Source organism: Schistocerca nitens, chromosome 4, assembly GCF_023898315.1.
Source record: "Schistocerca nitens isolate TAMUIC-IGC-003100 chromosome 4, iqSchNite1.1, whole genome shotgun sequence".
In the NCBI taxonomy this organism is placed as follows: domain Eukaryota; kingdom Metazoa; phylum Arthropoda; class Insecta; order Orthoptera; family Acrididae; genus Schistocerca; species Schistocerca nitens.
Window position 1 is genome coordinate 885795068 of NC_064617.1, and position 19974 is coordinate 885815041.

At 42.6% G+C, this 19974-nt stretch overlaps 1 protein-coding gene across 2 annotated transcripts in view; it reads left to right on the forward strand.

Annotated features, from left to right (window-relative positions):
• The window catches only part of LOC126253412 (myocardin-related transcription factor A-like), a 108189-nt gene that overhangs the window by 69968 nt on the left and 18247 nt on the right, over nt 1-19974 (forward strand). The window contains exons 6-8 of one of the 2 annotated variants that reach the window (XM_049954722.1): nt 10217-10372; nt 14211-14785; nt 19055-19401. In XM_049954722.1, the coding sequence (XP_049810679.1) occupies nt 10217-10372; nt 14211-14785; nt 19055-19401 (1078 nt within the window). Of the gene's footprint in view, nt 1-10216; nt 10373-14198; nt 14786-19054; nt 19402-19974 lie in introns of both variants that reach the window. The other variant, XM_049954723.1, reaches the window with a different exon arrangement.

Here is a 19974-nt window from a genome sequence, read left to right on the forward strand (position 1 = left end):
GGAAGGAGAAGATAGACAGAGAAAAGAGTGAGGAGGATGTGGGTGGAGAGAGTGGTGGAGAGGGGATGACCAAAGAAGGAGGTGATCGACAAAGAGAGGGGGAGGAGGGACAGAGAGAGAGAGGCGAGAGAAGGAGATTAGGACGTACATCGAATTCCCATCCCTATTTAGCAGTTGTGAAACATTGACGGTTTGCTAGAAAAATATAAAATAATTAAAATGTGATGATCATTTCTCCTTATCTGATTAATGTATCGAGATCTGAAGTGGATACCAGTGGTCTATACAGAAAGGACTGCGGAAAAGGAAGTAAGAGTGGTAGCTGAGGTAAGCAAGAGAGAGCCTTGTAAGAGATATTTTCAGAAAATATAAAATTAATCCAGATTAATGCAGTGAACAGTAATGTGTGTAACTAAAAGTCTCAGGGAGGGAAAAAATTTTCTCAAAGCTACTAGTTATAAAAAGGCTGCAGATTGCAGCCCACATGTGACAGGGACAATTTTTTACAATTGACTACAATATGATTTTAAGATAGTTAATGTAAACATTGTAAAGAATAAACTGAATATACCTGTCAGTAGAGAAATGCTTCTATTTGATAGAAGTTTTAAATTTTAGTGTCCCCCTTTAAAACTGGTAGTGTACGTAAATCATCAGCGCATTTTGTAACAGAAAATGATAATTTTTGATGCTCAGGTTTTATATCAATGTATGCATTTATCCTTTACTGGTAAGAGAAGTACAATTAGTACAGTCTCGTATTTCATCATATATGTAAACTAAAACTATGACAGTGTCCAAAAACTAGTTGTTAAAGAGGCAGCAAATAAATAAGTAAATAAATAAAAGAAATAGATCTCAAAAAAAATTTCAAACATGTAGTCAGTTCCACTGGCAAAAGGAAAACACAATGTTTCTATCTTTATAAATCTTTTTTTGTGACTTCAAGAAGAGGAAAGGTGAGTCAGGTTTGAAGAGGAAGGATCTGCGACACAGCTAGGTGATTTATGGAGTGCAGCTTAGATGCACAGGAGTGACTGTCCTTCCCCTTAGGTGAGCAGTTGGGGCACCTGGCTGCCGTATGCACGACCTGGGTTCACATTCTGGTACTGCCAGTGATTTTCCTCTGGTGGAAGGACTGGAACAGGGTTCACTCAGCCTCGTGGTGCCAGCTGAGTGGCTCCAGGTCACGAAAACTGACAGTGGCCGGGAGAGTGCCTCTGTGCTACATCCGACGGTGCCACTGCCAGAAAACGACACGGCGGGGTCGGTCTTTGCCAGTAGGTGTGCCGGGACTTGTGGCAGAGCTTATGTTACGAAAGTAACTGGGTTACTTGTGAAAGGTTGAGTGACAGGTTGTGGGCATTCTGTATGCTGATATTTCAATGTTACACACTGATACTATGAGGGATTTTGCAGCTGGTGCTCTCTTCTGGTAGAACACCAAGTGTGAGGAGCTATGATGGACGTATAAAACTATCTGCTGGTGTTTTGGCAAATAAATAAGTAAATAAATAAAAGAAATAGATCTCGAAACAAAATTTCCAACACGTAGTCAGTTCCACTGGCAAAAGGGAAACACAATGTTTTCTATCTTTATAAATCTTTGTTGTGACTTCAAGAAAGGTGAGTCAGGTTTCAAGAAGAAGGATCTGTGACCCAGCTATTGGGGGACATATTCAGAGATGAAACACTGGCAATACATTTTATACACTGTCCCATATATTATACACTCCTGGAAATGGAAAAAAGAACACATTGACACCGGTGTGTCAGACCCACCATACTTGCTCCGGACACTGTGAGAGGGCTGTACAAGCAATGATCACACGCACGGCACAGCGGACACACCAGGAACCGCGGTGTTGGCCGTCGAATGGCGCTAGCTGCGCAGCATTTGTGCACCGCCGCCGTCAGTGTCAGCCAGTTTGCCGTGGCATACGGAGCTCCATCTCAGTCTTTAACACTGGTAGCATGCCGCGACAGCTTGGACGTGAACCGTATGTGCAGTTGACGGACTTTGAGCGAGGGCGTATAGTGGGCATGCGGGAGGCCGGGTGGACGTACCGCCGAATTGCTCAACACGTGGGGCGTGAGGTCTCCACAGTACATCGATGTTGTCGCCAGTGGTCGGCGGAAGGTGCACGTGCCCGTCGACCTGGGACCGGACCGCAGCGACGCACGGATGCACGCCAAGACCGTAGGATCCTATGCAGTGCCGTAGGGGACCGCACCGCCACTTCCCAGCAAATTAGGGACACTGTTGCTCCTGGGGTATCGGCGAGGACCATTCGCAACCGTCTCCATGAAGCTGGGCTACGGTCCCGCACACCGTTAGGCCGTCTTCCGCTCACGCCCCAACATTGTGCAGCCCGCCTCCAGTGGTGTCGCGACAGGCGTGAATGGAGGGACGAATGGAGACGTGTCGTCTTCAGCGATGAGAGTCGCTTCTGCCTTGGTGCCAATGATGGTCGTATGCGTGTTTGGCGCCGTGCAGGTGAGCGCCACAATCAGGACTGCATACGACCGAGGCACACAGGGCCAACACCCGGCATCATGGTGTGGGGAGCGATCTCCTACACTGGCCGTACACCACTGGTGATCGTCGAGGGGAAACTGAATAGTGCACGGTACATCCAAACCGTCATCAAACCCATCGTTCTACCATTCCTAGACCGGCAAGGGAACTTGCTGTTCCAACAGGACAATGCATGTCCGCATGTATCCCGTGCCACTCAACGTGCTCTAGAAGGTGTAAGTCAACTACCCTGGCCAGCAAGATCTCCGGATCTGTCCCCCATTGAGCATGTTTGGGACTGGATGAAGCGTCGTCTCACGCGGTCTGCACGTCCAGCACGAACGCTGGTCCAACTGAGGCGCCAGGTGGAAATGGCATGGCAAGCCGTTCCACAGGACTACATCCAGCATCTTTACGATCGTCTCCATGGGAGATGGTATAACCATCCTGCATTGCTGCGAAAGGTGGATATACACTGTACTAGTGCCGACATTGTGCATGCTCTGTTGCCTGTGTCTATGTGTCTGTGGTTCTGTCAGTGTGATCATGTGATGTATCTGACCCCAGGAATGTGTCAATAAAGTTTCCCCTTCCTGGGACAATGAATTCACGGTGTTCTTATTTCAATTTCCAGGAGTGTACTTTTAAATTTTAAGTAAAGTCTTTCAAAAAAATTAGAAAATCCCGCCCACCGGATTTGATAAGGATCAGTGTGCCAGCCAGCAATCAGTATGTGGCTTTTAGGCAGATTCCCACACTTCACTAGGTGAATGTTGCAGTCCCACATCAGCTACATGATTTGCAAACATTTAGATAGCTTTCACTCATTTTCTCCTGGAGAAATTCTACGCAGACAGTTGGGCTACACATATTTTACCCCAGGGGGTAATGGGTTCCACCAGGAAGGGCATCTGGCCACTTCTTCAGTCAACCGTGCCAAATCCGTACATAACCATCCTGACTCTGTGCTGATGAGAGAGAAAGGCGCAAGAAAAAGGTGATGATATCACCTTTGTACACATCCTTATTTACCAGATTCAGTGCCTTGTTACCAAAAATACTAGATGTACACTGTATTCACAAAGAAACAAATATCTTTGCAAAATTTGAATGAAAGATGCCACCCCTTCCTTCCCTCTCCCCAAGCAAAAACCTACAGTAATATTCCATGTATGGACTTTTGCCTGCTTGTTATAATGTGAAGTAACATTGCAGTTTTTCTTAAGCACTGACAAATTGGTAACTATCTACACCCATTCTGGAAAATGAATAGACTGCAATCATAACTCAGCACTCAGGCGTTTACTGGTTATACAACGAGAGAGAGAGAGAGAGAGAGAGAGAGAGAGAGAGAGAGAGAGATTACAAATGAAAAAAATGACTAAATTCTTGTGTTATCATACTAATATGAATGTAGCATATTACTTGTGTCTCATGTAAATACTCGCACTTGATCCTGCTTTGATGTGCTTATCTTTAGATGTGTCATTCTCTGTTTAATAACAGCACCATCTCAAATGTTTGGCATTTCAAGCATGCTACTTTAGTTTCATCAGTTAACATAACATCTTTATGCACCATTTAGCTCTCTTGAGAGTGCATGGGAAAAAGGGGGGGAGTTGGAGTTGGAGAGGGAGAGGGGGGGGGGGACGAATTACTAGCATATACCCATAAAATTACAGGTTTAATGACAACAGCCATAAAGTTGTACACTTAATGACTGTAGTTTCATGATAAATAGGGAATAGTTAATTAAGTATTCACAGTGTCTGTGACTGAAATGAATATTTGATCTGGTTGAGTTGTTACTCCCAACCCGTTGAATACAGAGCAGTCTGTAAACCGCCACATTGAGAACAGTATGGTGTAGGGTAATGGTACTTTCCAACTCTGACATTGCACCAGACATTCAGTATCGCATACATCCAATGAGAATAATATAGAGTATGTTAACTGTAAGCTGGCTGACAGCTTCCTAGTCCTGAATCGGTGAAAGTCAACAGAAATCATAAGGCTTCAGCCAGTAGTAATTTGTTTCTGGTTTCAGTTAACATTACTCATATATAGCTAACAATTCACAGGAAGTTGTACCATTTTATTGTGGTGTTGAAGTTGTTTTGCTGTCGCAATGTTGTGAACCTTTGCAGAACACTACAGAAAAAGAGCACCTGATCTTTTTTCTGTCGTTTCCTTGTACAGCACAGGGCCAATTCCAACACTAGCTAAACACAAACATGGCTGAATTATATCTTCCGACATTTGTCCCAAATTCCCACATGAATATCCCTGCCTGCTGCACATCTTGATCCCAATAGTAGGTTTGTATTTGACCCATGAAGACTTGCTGAGACTTGATGCAGTTTTACACTGTAGAGAAATTTTAATAGAGTGGGAAGAATATGGCCACACTGTACTGTCGGTGAATTCATATCACAATGCACAAGAAACACCAATTTCTGCATGGAAGTGAGGAAAAAATAGCAAAATTGTCTATGTGATCAAAAGCATCTGGACACCCCCAAAAACATAGTTTTTCATATTAGGTGCATTGTGCTGCCACCTACTGCCAGGTACTCCATATCAGTGACCTCGGTAGTCATTAGACATTGTGAGAGAGCAGAATGGGGCACTCTGTGGAACTCACGGACTTTGAACGTAGTCAGGTGATTAGGTGTCACTGTGTCATACTTCTGTATGCGAGATTTCCACACTCCTAAACATCCCTAAGTCCACTGTTTCCAATGTGATAGTGAAGTGGAAGCATGAAGGCACACGTGCAGCACAAAAGCGTACAGGCCGACCTCGTCTGTTGACTGACAGAGACCGCCGACAGTTAAAGAGGGTCATAATGTGTAATAGGCAGACATCTACCCAGACCATCACACAGGAATTCCAGGATGCATCAGGATCCACTGCAAATACTGTGACAGATAGGTGGGTGGTGAGATAACGCCGGTAAATGCCAAATGACACCTTGTGTGGTGTAAGGAGTGTTAACATTCAACGATTGAACAGTCGAAAAACATTGTGTGGAGTGACAAATCACAGTAAACAGTGTGGCGATCCGATGGCAGGATGTGGGTATGGCGAATTCCTGGCGAACATCATCTGCCAGTGTCTGTAGTGCCAGCAGTAAAATCCGGAGGTGATGGTATTATGGTGTGGTTGTGTTTTCCATGGAGGGGGCTTGCACTCCTTGTTGTTTTGCATGGCACTATCACAGCACAGGCCTACAATGATGTTTTAAGCACTTTCTTAATTCCCACTGTTGAAGAGCAATTCAGGGATGGCGATTGCATTTTTCAACACGATCGAGCACCTGTTCATAACGCATGGCCTGTGGCGGAGTGGTTACATGACAATAACAACCCTGTAATGGACTGGCCTGCACACAGTCCTGACCTGAATCCTTTAGAACACCTTTAGAATGTTTTGGAACGCCGACTCATCCCAGGCCTCACCGACCGACATCGATACCTCTCCTCAGTGCAGCAATCCATGAAGAATGGGCAGCCATTCCCCAAGAAACCTTCCACCACCTGATTGAATGTATGCTGCGGAAGTGGAAGCTGTCATCAAGGCTAAGGGTGGGCCAACACTATACTGAATTCCATCATTACCAATGGAGGGTGCTACTACGAACTTGTAAGTCATTTTCAGCCAGGTGTCTGGATACTTTTGATTACATAGTGTACAAAGGTCAAAAAGGTGTTTGACCCTCTTAAACTGTGTGGGGTGCAACCCAGTGCAGCATCCAGTTATAGAGTTATGAATTATGTAACCTGCTGTTGTGTCTACACAATAATGTGCCAAACCAGGGAGATGAAGACAATTTTTGTTGAGTCTAGGTTGTCAAGACATGGTTCTACTGACCAATGTGATGATTGTTTTTGAAGTTTTTCTGTGCCCATATTCGTTTTAACAATATAAAAAGATATGGTGTAATACAGTAATGAAATTGCTTACCTGTAAAGTACAGCAATAATCTATCTCCAATCAAACTATCAATCATTTTAGATATAACAAACTTTGCGTATAGCCTGTTAAATTTCTTTCTGGGGCGTTAGACATTCTCAAATTCATCTGATCTCTTGTCTCAGAAATGGCACTTTCAGAATATTACCCTCTATTGGATAAATTTCTGAGAACACCCGTGAAGTGGAGTGAGGCAGCTTTGTTGCATATTCCCCATATTCTTCAGTCTGCATATTGAGGAACCTACAAAGGATACTGAAAATAAATCTGGAAAATGAATTAAAGTTGATGGTAAAGAAATAAAAATTTTAAGATATGCCAACAACATTGTAATTGTGGCAGAGGCAGCAAAGACCTTGGAAGGGCAGTTGAACATAATGAACATTGTCTTAAGAATCGTTATAAGATGAATTAGCTAAATCTAACACAAGAATAATGGAGTGTTGTGGTGGAACTAAGTAATGTGATGCTAAGGAAATGGAACTACAAAATGAGATGCTGAAAATGGTCGATGTGTTTTGCTAGCTAGACAGCAAAATACCTGATGATGTTTACATGCTATAAAAATATAGACTAGCAATAATAATAAAGTATTTGCCTGGAGTGTAGCTTTATGTGGAAGTGAAATGTGGAGACTAAACAGTACACAGCAAAAGAGAACAGAAGCTTTTGATATATGTGAATGCTGAAGATTAGAGGGCTAGATCAAGTCACTAATGACTGGATACAGTTATGTCACTATTTGCCCAGGCTGGGCATACTATAACAGTTCATTTGCTTGAGGCTATCTACTGTCCAATAAATTATACAAAAACTTGGGGATAATAAGTTCGAATGACTAGCACACTGCAGTTACTTACCTTATCTAGCCAATAAGCAGTTTCCTTGGGTTTGGACTCTCCACAATCGCCCCAGCTGTAACACGTAATCAACTAATATTCAAGATGCTATCTTACAGATTATATCTTAGCAGATATTCATTTGAATGTTATACTGAACAGTAAATGTTTAACAAAGTGAAAGTAACATCTGGTGTGCCCCAGGGAAGCACAATAATACCTCTGATGTCCTCAATATAAGTAAATAATTTATTTTATCTAGCAAGCAGCACTGTCAGTTTGCTTACAAAAGACGGTGTTGTCTGCAGGAAAGTATTGCATTTCATGATCGTTAGAATGTGCTAAGGGACTTGTGTGAAACTTTCACATCGTGTGATGAAAAGGACTTGGGTGAAACTTCCACATTGTGTGATGAATAGCAGCTGTCTTTAAATGTGGATTAATTTAAGATGATGACTATAATATAGACTGAGTATCCAGTACTATTCAATTACAAGATGAGTGGAGAACACCTGGGGTAATGTACATCATTTAAATATTTAGGGGTTATACTAAGATGCAACATGAAATGGGATGATGAATGCAAGACTTGGATTTATTGGAAGGGTTCTGAGGAAGTGTGGTGCTTTTGGAATGGAAATCACGTAAAAATACTAATGTAACCAATTCTAGTGTGTTAGTCCAGTGTTTGGAGTCGTCATTAAGTAGTCGTGACATGAAACATCAAACAAATTCAGTTATGTGATTCTAGGATTGTAAGAGGTTGTAGCTCATCCAGAAGTGTAACGGAGATGTCTGATAAATTTATAAAATTGTATTTGAGGATGATTGTGCAGCAATTGGCTGTCTGGGCCTTATGTCTCATATAGGGTACATAAGAATATGGTACGGGAGATTAGGCCACGGAGAGATGCATATAGACCATAATTTTTCCCACACTGATTACTCAAATGACAAAAACTGCTAATATTGAGACAATGTACCCTCCACAGGGCACTGAATGATATATGTGTAAATATAAATTAAGTAACAGTGTGATGGTGAAATAAAACACATGGTGCATGAGTAAGCAATCATTTCAGAGATTACTAATCCAGGCATTAGTAAAATTTTGGCTCAGTTCATAGATTGCAATTTAGATTATTTTGGGAAGAAATATTGCGCAATGCTCTTTGAGATGTGTTCTTTCCCCATATTGTGTAATCATCAAGTCATGGTGCTGCTGTTCATTAAACAGGATATGGCCTGCATTACACTGCATATCAAACCCTTGCATTTCAAACAATGGAAACTCCAGGTAGGAATATCAACAATGTAGGAAAAGACAGATTGCTACTTACCATAAAGAAGACACGTCAAGTTGCAGACAGGCACTATTAAAATACACTCACATGTAGCTTTTGGCCCAGCCTTCATCAGTAAAAGACACACACACACACACACACACACACACACACACACACACACACACACACCTATGCCAACTCCAGCATCTCAGGCTGGAATGCAACATCATGTGGATTGCAATCAGAAATCTGGAGGGGGTGGGGAAGGGGAATTGATAATAGTGTATGGGTGGCAGAGTGTGCAGGGACTAGACTGCCAACAGGTGCAGTGTCAGAAGGTTGTGGGGCAGGGAGGTGGGGAAAAAAGGAACAAAAAAGGAGAGGAGCGGACAAAGACAGGCAGGCAAGTTGGCAGAGAACTGCAAATAAACAGGGTGGGAGACAAGAATGGGGAGGAGGTGATAGGACAGAGGGGGTGAAAACTGTTGGGTGGAGGGTGTGGGGGACAGTATGTTACTGTAAGTTGAGGCTGGGATAATCACAGGAATGGAGAATGTGTTGCAAGGATAAGTCGCATCTGTGCAGTTCAGAAAAGCTGGTAGTGGAGGGGAGCATCCAGATGGCTAGGGTAGTGAAGCAGTCATTGAAATCAAGTGTGTTATACTCAGCTGCATGCTGTGCCACAGGGTGGTCTACTTTGCTCTTGGCCACAGTTTGGCGGTGGCCATTCATCCTGGTGGACAGCTGGGTGGTAGTCATACCAATGTAAAAAGATGTGCAATGATTGCAGCAGATCTGGTAAATGATACAGCTGCTTTCGCAGGTGGCCTGGCTCCTTATAGGATAGGACAGACCTGCGACAGGACTGGAATATGAAGTTCAGGATGGAGTAGGTTGTTGTGGAGGTTGGATGGTTGATTGAACACCATTGTAGGAAGGGTGGAAAGCATCTTGAGCAGGATGTCCCTCTTTTCAGGGTATGATGATAGGTAACAAAAGCCCTGATGAAGGATGTGGTTCAGTTGTTCCAGTCCAGGTTGGCACTGTGTAACAAAGAGGACACTCCTTTGTGGCTGGTTTTTTGGGGTGTTGAGAGGATTGGGCGTGTGAGGGGAAATGACACGGGAAATCTGCCTGCAGACTAGATCTGGGGCATAGTGCCTGTATGTGAAGGCCTTAGTGTGTGTGTGTGTGTGTGTGTGTGTGTGTGTGTGTGTGTGTGTTTTAATTGTGCCTGTCTGCAACTTGATGTTTCTTCTTTATGGTAAGTAACATTCTGTTATTTCCTACATTGTTAAGTCTTATATTTGATCTGTCAGTGTACTGTCAAAATATAGTAGCTATTTCCTCTCTTACACATGATTTCCACCCATCAATATGTGTCATGAGTGTGTAAACACACCTGTAACTCAATGAATATTAGCTCTCACTTTGCCATAATCCATTTGCAGCTAGCGACCTGGTGTTGTAAAGTACTTGTGAACCTATCCACTCTGCGTGTGTGTTTAATTTTGTTTTTCTCATGTACCCCGTCCTCCCATTTACTGTCTCTACTAGCACTCTGCACGTTACTAATACAACTCACTCCGTCACTCCAGTGAGCGACCTGAAGGCGGAGCTGAAGCGCCGCAACCTCCCCGTGTCGGGGTCAAAGCCTCAACTGATCGACCGGCTCCGGCCATATGTGGCCGAGCTGTGTGCTTCTCCGGGCCCTGCTCCCAGCTTCGCCGGTGATGAGTCGCAGTCGCTTTCGGGTAAGGTGTCTAGTGTCAGGGGACGCAACGGTGGATGGGATGTTTTGTTAGTATGTGCAGGTACTATTTTTTTTTGTTAGTAATACATTAGATGAGTTCGTAGCTTATTGTTGAAATTTTAAACCCTGGGAAATGTGCGAGCAATGAGTCGAAAGTTATTAAGCAGGGCTCATTTGCTGCAGGTAGCTTTAAGCAGAGCCGTTTTTGCCCGTCATCCCTACCCGCCAGTTACTTTGCTTTCTCTTATGAATGAGTCACTGCTGAGTGTTTCTCAAGAGTTCTGCACGAGTTGTGCCTCACAGTTATGTAAAGGTGGTAACAGGACTAATTAAGTATAATCCGATCACTTGTAAAAACGTAAAAAAGATTACGCACACATGAATTATTCTGTAAATTTGATCACCAAGATAAGTTGCTGCTTGTAAAATCAAACCTGTGTATTTGACTTGAGTAACACTATGATGTCAGTAATAGAATAAAATCTGAGTGGAGAGACAATGGGGCTCGTAAAATGTACTCCTTGACGAACACGTACGAGCATAGTGTCCGTATGCAGAGCACTTGTGTTGCAGATGTAATTATTGAAAATTTGTACAACCTCTGCAAGGGGCACTTTTATGAGCCTTCACCATTTCTTACTTGTGTCCGATGTCTTTTGCCATAATATCTATGATGACATACAATTTTCTACCAGTGGATATGATAATAAAAGAGTTGCTCAAATTATTCTTTACTGTTGACACAATAGTGTTAACCTAAGTGAGTACATTGGCTTCATTTTTTATTTGCTTGATGGTGACCTGTGTGATTAAAAGTGGTAACCAGTAAAGTTTGTTTTAAAGGAGCGGTTTTAAATATTTACAGACTGTGAGGCACCAGCTACGTAAAACTGACAGGACTCGGCATAGTGTTAATGTCAAGCTGAGTAAGTTGATCACTCCTGGAAGAGGTACAGTTCAGCTGACTTGTTGGTGTCATTCACTGGTGTGTACAAGGGTATGATGACCACCTGTGTTTACTCCATTGCCTCCCCCACACCACGCCCCTCCATTGTATATTTGCTAGTATTCTTTCAGCTCTGATTTTTTCAAGATTAAAGCCTTTTCCTGCTTTAATTTTTGACAAATAGTGTTTTGAGAGAAAATTATAGCTGATCGTATGTGACATCCTTTCTCTGTGATTTGTTGTATCCACAATGAAGACGTGTCTTTTGTACAATATGCAGAAATATAACTTTTGAAACCTGCTGTGGTAGAAAAACTGTTGTAGAGCCATCAAACAGTAATTTATCCACTATTAGATTTGTATTGGTTTTGATACAGCATAGTGACCCAGAATAGTATTTAACAGTTTTTCATACAGAGTTTTTTCAGTTGTGAATTATAAATTTTTGTCCAGTGAAATACAACCTTGTAGGAAAAATTATTTTGTTTATAAATTAAGCAGTAATTACTCCTTTTTCCACATCTTTACCAAAAAAGGGAAGACAGTTCTTTAGCTGCCCACATCTACACAGTTTACACACCTTGAGTCTTCAATCAGAATTTGTCCTCTTCATTGCTTGCACTTTCTGTCTTTGGCCATAAGTGCCTCTTCCAGCTGCAGTCTACATCCCCTCGTTAAGTCTTTTTCTTTATTTTTCTGTTTAATCCAGAAATAGTTTCAAAATTGTCATGTAACATGAAATTTAGTTACGAGCATTTTTTATTGGTGACTTAAAGGATGAGTGTTGAGGTCTTGACTTGTGAGGACACAGACAGTTCCTTCTCCATCTTTAACCAGGTTTATAACTCATGGTCAGCTGATTCCCTAGTCACCTGTCACAATGTCCTCAGTAGAGTTCAGCAAAGTGAACATTCAAAGTACCTTGTTTAAAAGTCTCAGGGAGCACCTGTGGTTCTCACACCAAGACAAATTCATAATTATCTAGTATGCTGTGTATGCTTGAAAATGACTAATCTGTGTCCTAGTTTTGTGTTGCAGACTATTTTGTTAAACATTAACTTAGCTTTGATATAGTTAATTTAATGAGTTTAACCATCTTTATAGGTCTTTGTGTAACAGATAATATCCTCTGCCTACTAAGTGTTAATTTCCCTCTTACACTGTACTTCCATAAGTCCGGAGTCCTGGCTGACTTTCCTCTTTAATCCTGAAATGACTTATTGTCCACATCTCTTTCATCACTTTTGAGTGATTAAGGAACATCTGCTCCCAAAAACTAGGATTTATTTTTCTTGTTCTTTGTGTCTATATGTGCTGCTATTTAGTAAGTATTATTTTTTTCTCTTGAGTGTGACTCAGGTACATATTGGAATTTATTTTTCTTGTCAAAGTTCTTTGAGCTTAGGAGTAACTGTAAAGTTATTTATTATGATAAAGTATATTGTCATTGAGCAAAGTAATATGACAGTAATTTTCTTTTTGAATCTTCTTGGTAGATTTCTTTCTACATGTCAGACCAGGAATCAAATCTAGAACTATATTTTTGCAGGGAATACTCTTTAACTACTGCACTATCTGGGCATGACTCTTCATTAGTGGGATACTGAACTTTGGCCTGTCCACATCGAATTAGTGATAAAGCACGAGTCAAATGATGCATTTGGAGAAGTGAGTTTGCATCCTTGGCTTAAGTGTACAAGTTTCTTTGCAGTATTAAAAGTGAATATAAATAGTAAAACCTAAACTCGGGGCTGCCCTCACAACTTCAGCTGTTCCAGTACCTCACACGTATATTCCAAATATCACAGAGGCTCTCCTCCACTAACACTCCTGGAAGAAAGGATATTCCTTATAAATGTCATATCTGCAGTGTAGGGCCTATTGTGCCCAAAGAACGGATCACGAGTTACGTGTGGGCAGCTCAGTTAGCAGGATCATTGCCTGAAATTACGAGAATCTGGCTGAGAGCCACAGTTTTGATCTGTAAGGACATTTCAAAACAGTACACATCCTGTTGCAGAGTGAAAGATTCATTCTGCGATTTTCTGGTTCTTTCTTTCCCTAGTTTGCTTTTTCTCATATAGCTCATGGCAGTTCCTTATTTCTGGCACAGCAAAACGATTTTATTTTTGATAATCCAAAGCTTTGAAGAGAACTTGTGTAATTGAGATTACATTCAGTAGAAAAGTGTGTAGTAATACTGCGTGAAGAGGTGTTCATAAACTGACATGACACATTTTTGAAAACAATTAATAATTACTGCTTACCAGGACTTAATGCAGACTTCAAGTTCCAGTCACATAAGATGGTATTAGATGCAAATAACAGTGGGTGTACCCTGGTGTGACTAGTTCAAACCCTGTCTACTAAGTGGAAAATGAGAGAGGAAGTTCTGGAAGTGCATTTCTGATGCTACAGCCAACAAAACCATCCACCGATATGAATTGGGCATCTACTGTCTGATACAGTACATAATCACAAGTATGAGAACTAAATGATAAAGTACAGAATTTAATTATTTTACATAAAAAGCTTTAGTCATGCACAATGACAGGTGATGAAGTACTAAGTACTGCCGATAAATAGATTTAATAGTAGTTTCCTCAAACAAATTCTCTTTTTGCTACAATTAATAAACACATGGGAAAGATAAAAATCTATTTTTTTTTGTCTGATCAGCTGCCTATTTCCATCCATTTCTACTCTGTTATAAGCAAGGAAGAATTTAAAAGTATTGGCAACTGCGTTAAAAAATTAAAACTAGAGAGACTTTGTGAACTTTTCAGGCATGCAGTGAAAGAGAGGGAAGAGAAACCTCTCATTAAGTGTACAAGACATAGTCCGAATTTGTCGTTTTAAAGTTAACACTTACATTACCCAGGCCTCTCGACAGCTGATGCGCCATCTTCACCGGCGGACACAGAGTCAACGGCTGCACCCAGCCCACCCGGAGTCAGCACGACCGGCGGTGCACCGTCGCCCGCGCCGTCTGCTGACGTCGAGATGGAGGCGTGCGGCAGTCCCGCTACGCCGGCAACACCTGCCGCCACGGAGGACATCATCCGCGACCAGCAGCGGCGCATCGAGGAGCTGCAACGCCAGCTGCACCAGTCACAGATGCAGTTGCAGCTGCAGAAGATGCGCAGCAAAGCAGCTGCGGCGGCGGCTGCGGCGCAGACGCAGACCCGGGCGGCCGGCGCAGCGGGTACTGTTGCGGCACCTGCCGCCGTATCGCAGCCGCAGAAGCTCATCCTGCAGCAGCACCTCCAGCACAAGAAGGCTCAGCAGCAGCTGCAGCAGCAACTACAGCAGCTGCAGCAGCAACAGCAGCAGCACCAGCAGAGGCAGCAGCAGGCTCAGCAGCAGCAGCAACAGCATGCTGCCTTTCAACAGCAGCAGCAGCAGCAGCAGCAGCAACAACAACAACAACAGCAGCAGCAGCAGCAGCAGCAGCAGCAGCAGCAGCAGGTACGTGAACGAAGTTTACCGTAGCCCATGAAGTGTGCAGTCTGCTTCAGTGTAAAACAGTGAAATACTGATTGTAATTTATTCATGTGTCAATGTAAAATTTTCAACCATATTTAAAGGTGAGAAGCAAAGATGTTTTGTTTTGTTGTGCAATATTTATTTATTACTAACCAGTTTTAGTTTATTGGGCTATATGACCTGACAGACAGGGTGGGCAGCAATCTGCAGGTGCTTGCTGACGACATTGTTGGTGTATTGTAAGGTGTCGTTGTTGAGTGTCTGTGGGAGGATACAAGATAACTTAGACAAAATTTTTAGTTGATGTGATGAATGGCACCTAACTCTAAATGTAGGGGGGGGGGAGGGGGGAGAAAAATTCCTGTAATGTTTGAATACAACACTAGTAGTGTGCTGCTTGACATAGTCACATCGATAAAATATATAGGCATAATGTTGCAAAGTGATACGAAATGGAATGAGCGAGTAAGGATGATACTAGTGAATACGATTTACTGACTTTGGTTTACTGGAAGAATTTTAAGAAAATATGGTTCATTGGTAAAGGAGACCACATATAGAATACTAGTGTGACCCATTCTTGTGTACTGCTTGAGTGTTCGGGATTCCTACCAGGTCACACAGAAGGAAACATCGAAGTGATTCAGAGTTGGGCTACAAGATTTTTTACCGGTACATTCAATCAACACTGTTTTGTGAACTTGAGTGGGAATCCCTGTAGGAGAGGCAACATTCTTATTGGTGGAAAATGTTGAGAAAAGTTAGAGAAGTGGCATTTGAAACTGACTGTAGAATGACTTTACTGTTGTTTAAGGACATCAAAGATAAGATAAAAGAAATTAGGGTTTGTATGGAGTCATATAGGCAATTGTTTTTCCTTTGCTGTTTTTGCAAGTGGAGCAGGAAAGGAAATGACTAATAGTCGTGCACAGTAGCCTCTACTGTGCACTGTATGGTGGCTCATGGAGTACGTATGCAGGTGTGTCAGGTAACAGCTGACTAATGTCCACAAAGGCACAAGTGTGCACAAAAACCAAAGTTGAAATTCCGTGTTTTTCAAATATTGATTTCTTGTGCTCTGGTGCTTTGCAGATGCTAGTCAGTTAGTACCTGATGATGGCCTAGTAAGTTAATAAGTGGTTAGTAATGAACAAACACAAGTGGAATGGAACTATATCTGTAAATATAAACTTGTCATACCAAGAGCCGGCAGAAATATCCATTAACATCATCTTCAAATCATTTGAATTCTTGTACAGAAGATACCTCAAAATTTACAACAAAACTGTTTTAAATAACAGTCATTTAGAAGTTTTACGTATTTTACTCACATTACCATGGTATATTTACAAAATACTCACTGTAGTTCACATGCTCTACAGAACAGTATAGTTGAGTTTTCTTGTTCAAACTGTGAAATTGTCATTCGTGAGTATTTAGCGCTTTTCAAATGGCAGGGTAAAGTGAATCAAATTTCCGTGCTGAATATTTTCAAGCCTCTTTATGTTTATCATAAATTTTAAAAGCCATATGTTTTATTGTCTGTGCATAGAATATTAACTGGCATTTCGAGACCATAGAATTTGTTGTGATGGATGCTGCAATTGTGCAAAAAATGGAAAGCATCAAGTGTATATTGGTTTTCGTAGAAGATCTCTTAAAGGTTCTTGAATTTTAAAATTTTTTAGCTTAGGGTGGCACGTGTTCCTTTTTATTGAGGTCATAGAAACTGTGACAGTTTACTAAAGAATAGTGCCTATGCACTTGGAAGCTGAAAGACAAATTGCATTTCTGCTTGCAAGGATATTTGATGACCAGGTGAGTTGTATTTTCTTTCCCACACACAATTTTCGTAATTCTTGGAGCTAGCAACGTAATGGTCCTCAAACAAATACACTCCTGGAAATGGAAAAAAGAACACATTGACACCGGTGTGTCAGACCCACCATACTTGCTCCGGACACTGCGAGAGGGCTGTACAAGCAATGATCACACGCACGGCACAGCGGACACACCAGGAACCGCGGTGTTGGCCATCGAATGGCGCTAGCTGCGCAGCATTTGTGCACCGCCGCCGTCAGTGTCAGCCAGTTTGCCGTGGCATACGGAGCTCCATCGCAGTCTTTAACACTGGTAGCATGCCGCGACAGCGTGGACGTGAACCGTATGTGCAGTTGACGGACTTTGAGAGAGGGCGTATAGTGGGCATGCGGGAGGCCGGGTGGACGTACCGCCGAATTGCTCAACACGTGGGGCGTGAGGTCTCCACAGTACATCGATGTTGTCGCCAGTGGTCGGCGGAAGGTGCACGTGCCCGTCGACCTGGGACCGGACCGCAGCGACGCACGGATGCACGCCAAGACCGTAGGATCCTACGCAGTGCCGTAGGGGACCGCACCGCCACTTCCCAGCAAATTAGGGACACTGTTGCTCCTGGGGTATCGGCGAGGACCATTCGCAACCGTCTCCATGAAGCTGGGCTACGGTCCCGCACACCGTTAGGCCGTCTTCCGCTCACACCCCAACATCGTGCAGCCCGCCTCCAGTGGTGTCGCGACAGGCGTGAATGGAGGGACGAATGGAGACGTGTCGTCTTCAGCGATGAGAGTCGCTTCTGCCTTGGTGCCAATGATGGTCGTATGCGTGTATGGCGCCGTGCAGGTGAGCGCCACAATCAGGACTGCATACGACCGAGGCACACAGGGCCAACACCCGGCATCATGGTGTGGGGAGCGATCTCCTACACTGGCCGTACACCACTGGTGATCGTCGAGGGGACACTGAATAGTGCACGGTACATCCAAACCGTCATCGAACCCATCGTTCTACCATTCCTAGACCGGCAAGGGAACTTGCTGTTCCAACAGGACAATGCACGTCCGCATGTATCCCGTGCCACCCAACGTGCTCTAGAAGGTGTAAGTCAATTACCCTGGCCAGCAAGATCTCCGGATCTGTCCCCCATTGAGTTTGTTTGGGACTGGATGAAGCGTCGTCTCACGCGGTCTGCACGTCCAGCACGAACGCTGGTCCAACTGAGGCGCCAGGTGGAAATGGCATGGCAAGCCGTTCCACAGGACTACATCCAGCATCTCTACGATCGTCTCCATGGGAGAATAGCAGCCTGCATTGCTGCGAAAGGTGGATATACACTGTACTAGTGCCGACATTGTGCATGCTCTGTTGCCTGTGTCTATGTGCCTGTGGTTCTGTCAGTGTGATCATGTGATGTATCTGACCCCAGGAATGTGTCAATAAAGTTTCCCCTTCCTGGGACAATGAATTCACGGTGTTCTTATTTCAATTTCCAGGAGTGTAGTTACCTGGTTCACTCTGGAACAGGTGATTATGTCACGCACACTGCTGTGGACGTGCACATTTACTGGAAATGCTGCCAGTGCTTTTACAACTTGTGCAAAAACCTCGTTGATCAAGCTATTCCTTGAGATGCAGAAAAAAATGATAATTGCTGAGTAACAGATCCTGCTACAACTTACTTTTTTTGGTGGGAGGGGATTGAAATGTTCTCACCTGAGAGTGGTTACCAAATATTGCAGTGTGTGGGTGTGTATTGTTCTGGTGAAAGGCAGCTTTGCATATTGTTCGTTCTGAATGACATGCCTGTTTTCCTGTTAAAAGTGTTTTGAGGATACACCTTAAATATTAGCCACAATCTCTGCACAGTAACATGTTCCTTTTTGAGTTATGGAAATGTGAATTTCTTTTACAAAACTATGACCCATGCACTAAGTGTTTTGTTTTTGTCTTTGGCTACTAGACAGCACTGCGTGTTACACAAAGGTAGTAAACAAAACACATACATTTTGTATTAATTCACATAATCCTCCTTACGATGAAATGTGTAGCGGAAATAAAATAAAGTGTAACAAGTAACAGTAAACTTGTCCCAATCACTATCAGTAACAGTCACAGCAAAGCCTAACTTAAAATGTTTCCATTTAAAGGCTTAAATAACATAATTTCCTAAATAAAATCTTTATCTCAAATATATAGTTTCGAAGCTACTGTAGAAAAAAAAATGCTTATTTATAATTTTGTAACCATCATTTTTGCTACTACAGTGACTTTGACCAGAAATCGTAGTTAGAAATACCTTAGCCTTCCAATTACATACACTTAGTCCGTCCAATGACGGATTCAAAAATAAAGTATAGTTGTATATGTCACAACTGACATAGTAAGCTGCTCTTCAAGAGAAATCTTTAAGACAATTTGTATTTCTTTGAACAGGTCATTAATGCCAAGGCAAGCCTTGCAGCCTTCCTCCAGAGTCAGAACAGCCATCACCAGCAACAGCAACAACAGCAGAACAACAACAACAACAGTAACCATAACAGCAGCAGCAGTAACAATAACAACAACAACAACAATCAAAACAGTAACACGAACAACATGCTCGTCAGTAGCAACTCTAGCAGTACAGCAAATGGCCAGAGTGCCCACCCACACATCCGCCGCAGCATCGTGCTGGACCAGCAGCAGGCGGCACTTGTCCTCAACCACATCAACCTGCAGAAGGTTGCTGCCGCGGCTGCTGCCGCAAGTGTCAATGGGCTCACGCAGCCCGGCCACCACAGGTACGGCACGTAACGAGTTCTGCTCACTTTGTAGCTTTTTTTCTTTATTTATTTAGCAGCTAGTTAACTGGCACCACCCAGGTGCATATTTATCCTGAACTTCCAGCATGCTGGAATAATTGAAGGTCAGCAACTTCTGTTAATCAATACAACGGAAAACCAACAAAAGTTGCAAATTTCACTTTTTTTATTTACTTGATGACTAATTTTGGGCTGGGAGCCATTTTCAAATCATCCAGATAGTTGAAACGGTATTTCTAAGAATACAAGAACCTTGTCAAGAAAAATATATACATATTATGAACTGCAAATGAACAGTTACGATGCATACAGAATTATCTGTATTTTTTGAAACACCATTTTGACTATCTGGATAATTTGAAAATGGGAAAAAAGTGAAATTTCCAACTTTGGCTGGTGGTTTTCCATTGTACTTGTATTTATACCATCTTATATTAGATAGGAGAAGGAACAAAATCTATATACAATTTGCTTTCAATTATTTTTACGTATTGCCCCAGGCACGCCTTTACCCCTCGTTAAAAGTGACATACTTTCCCTAGATTGTGGGAC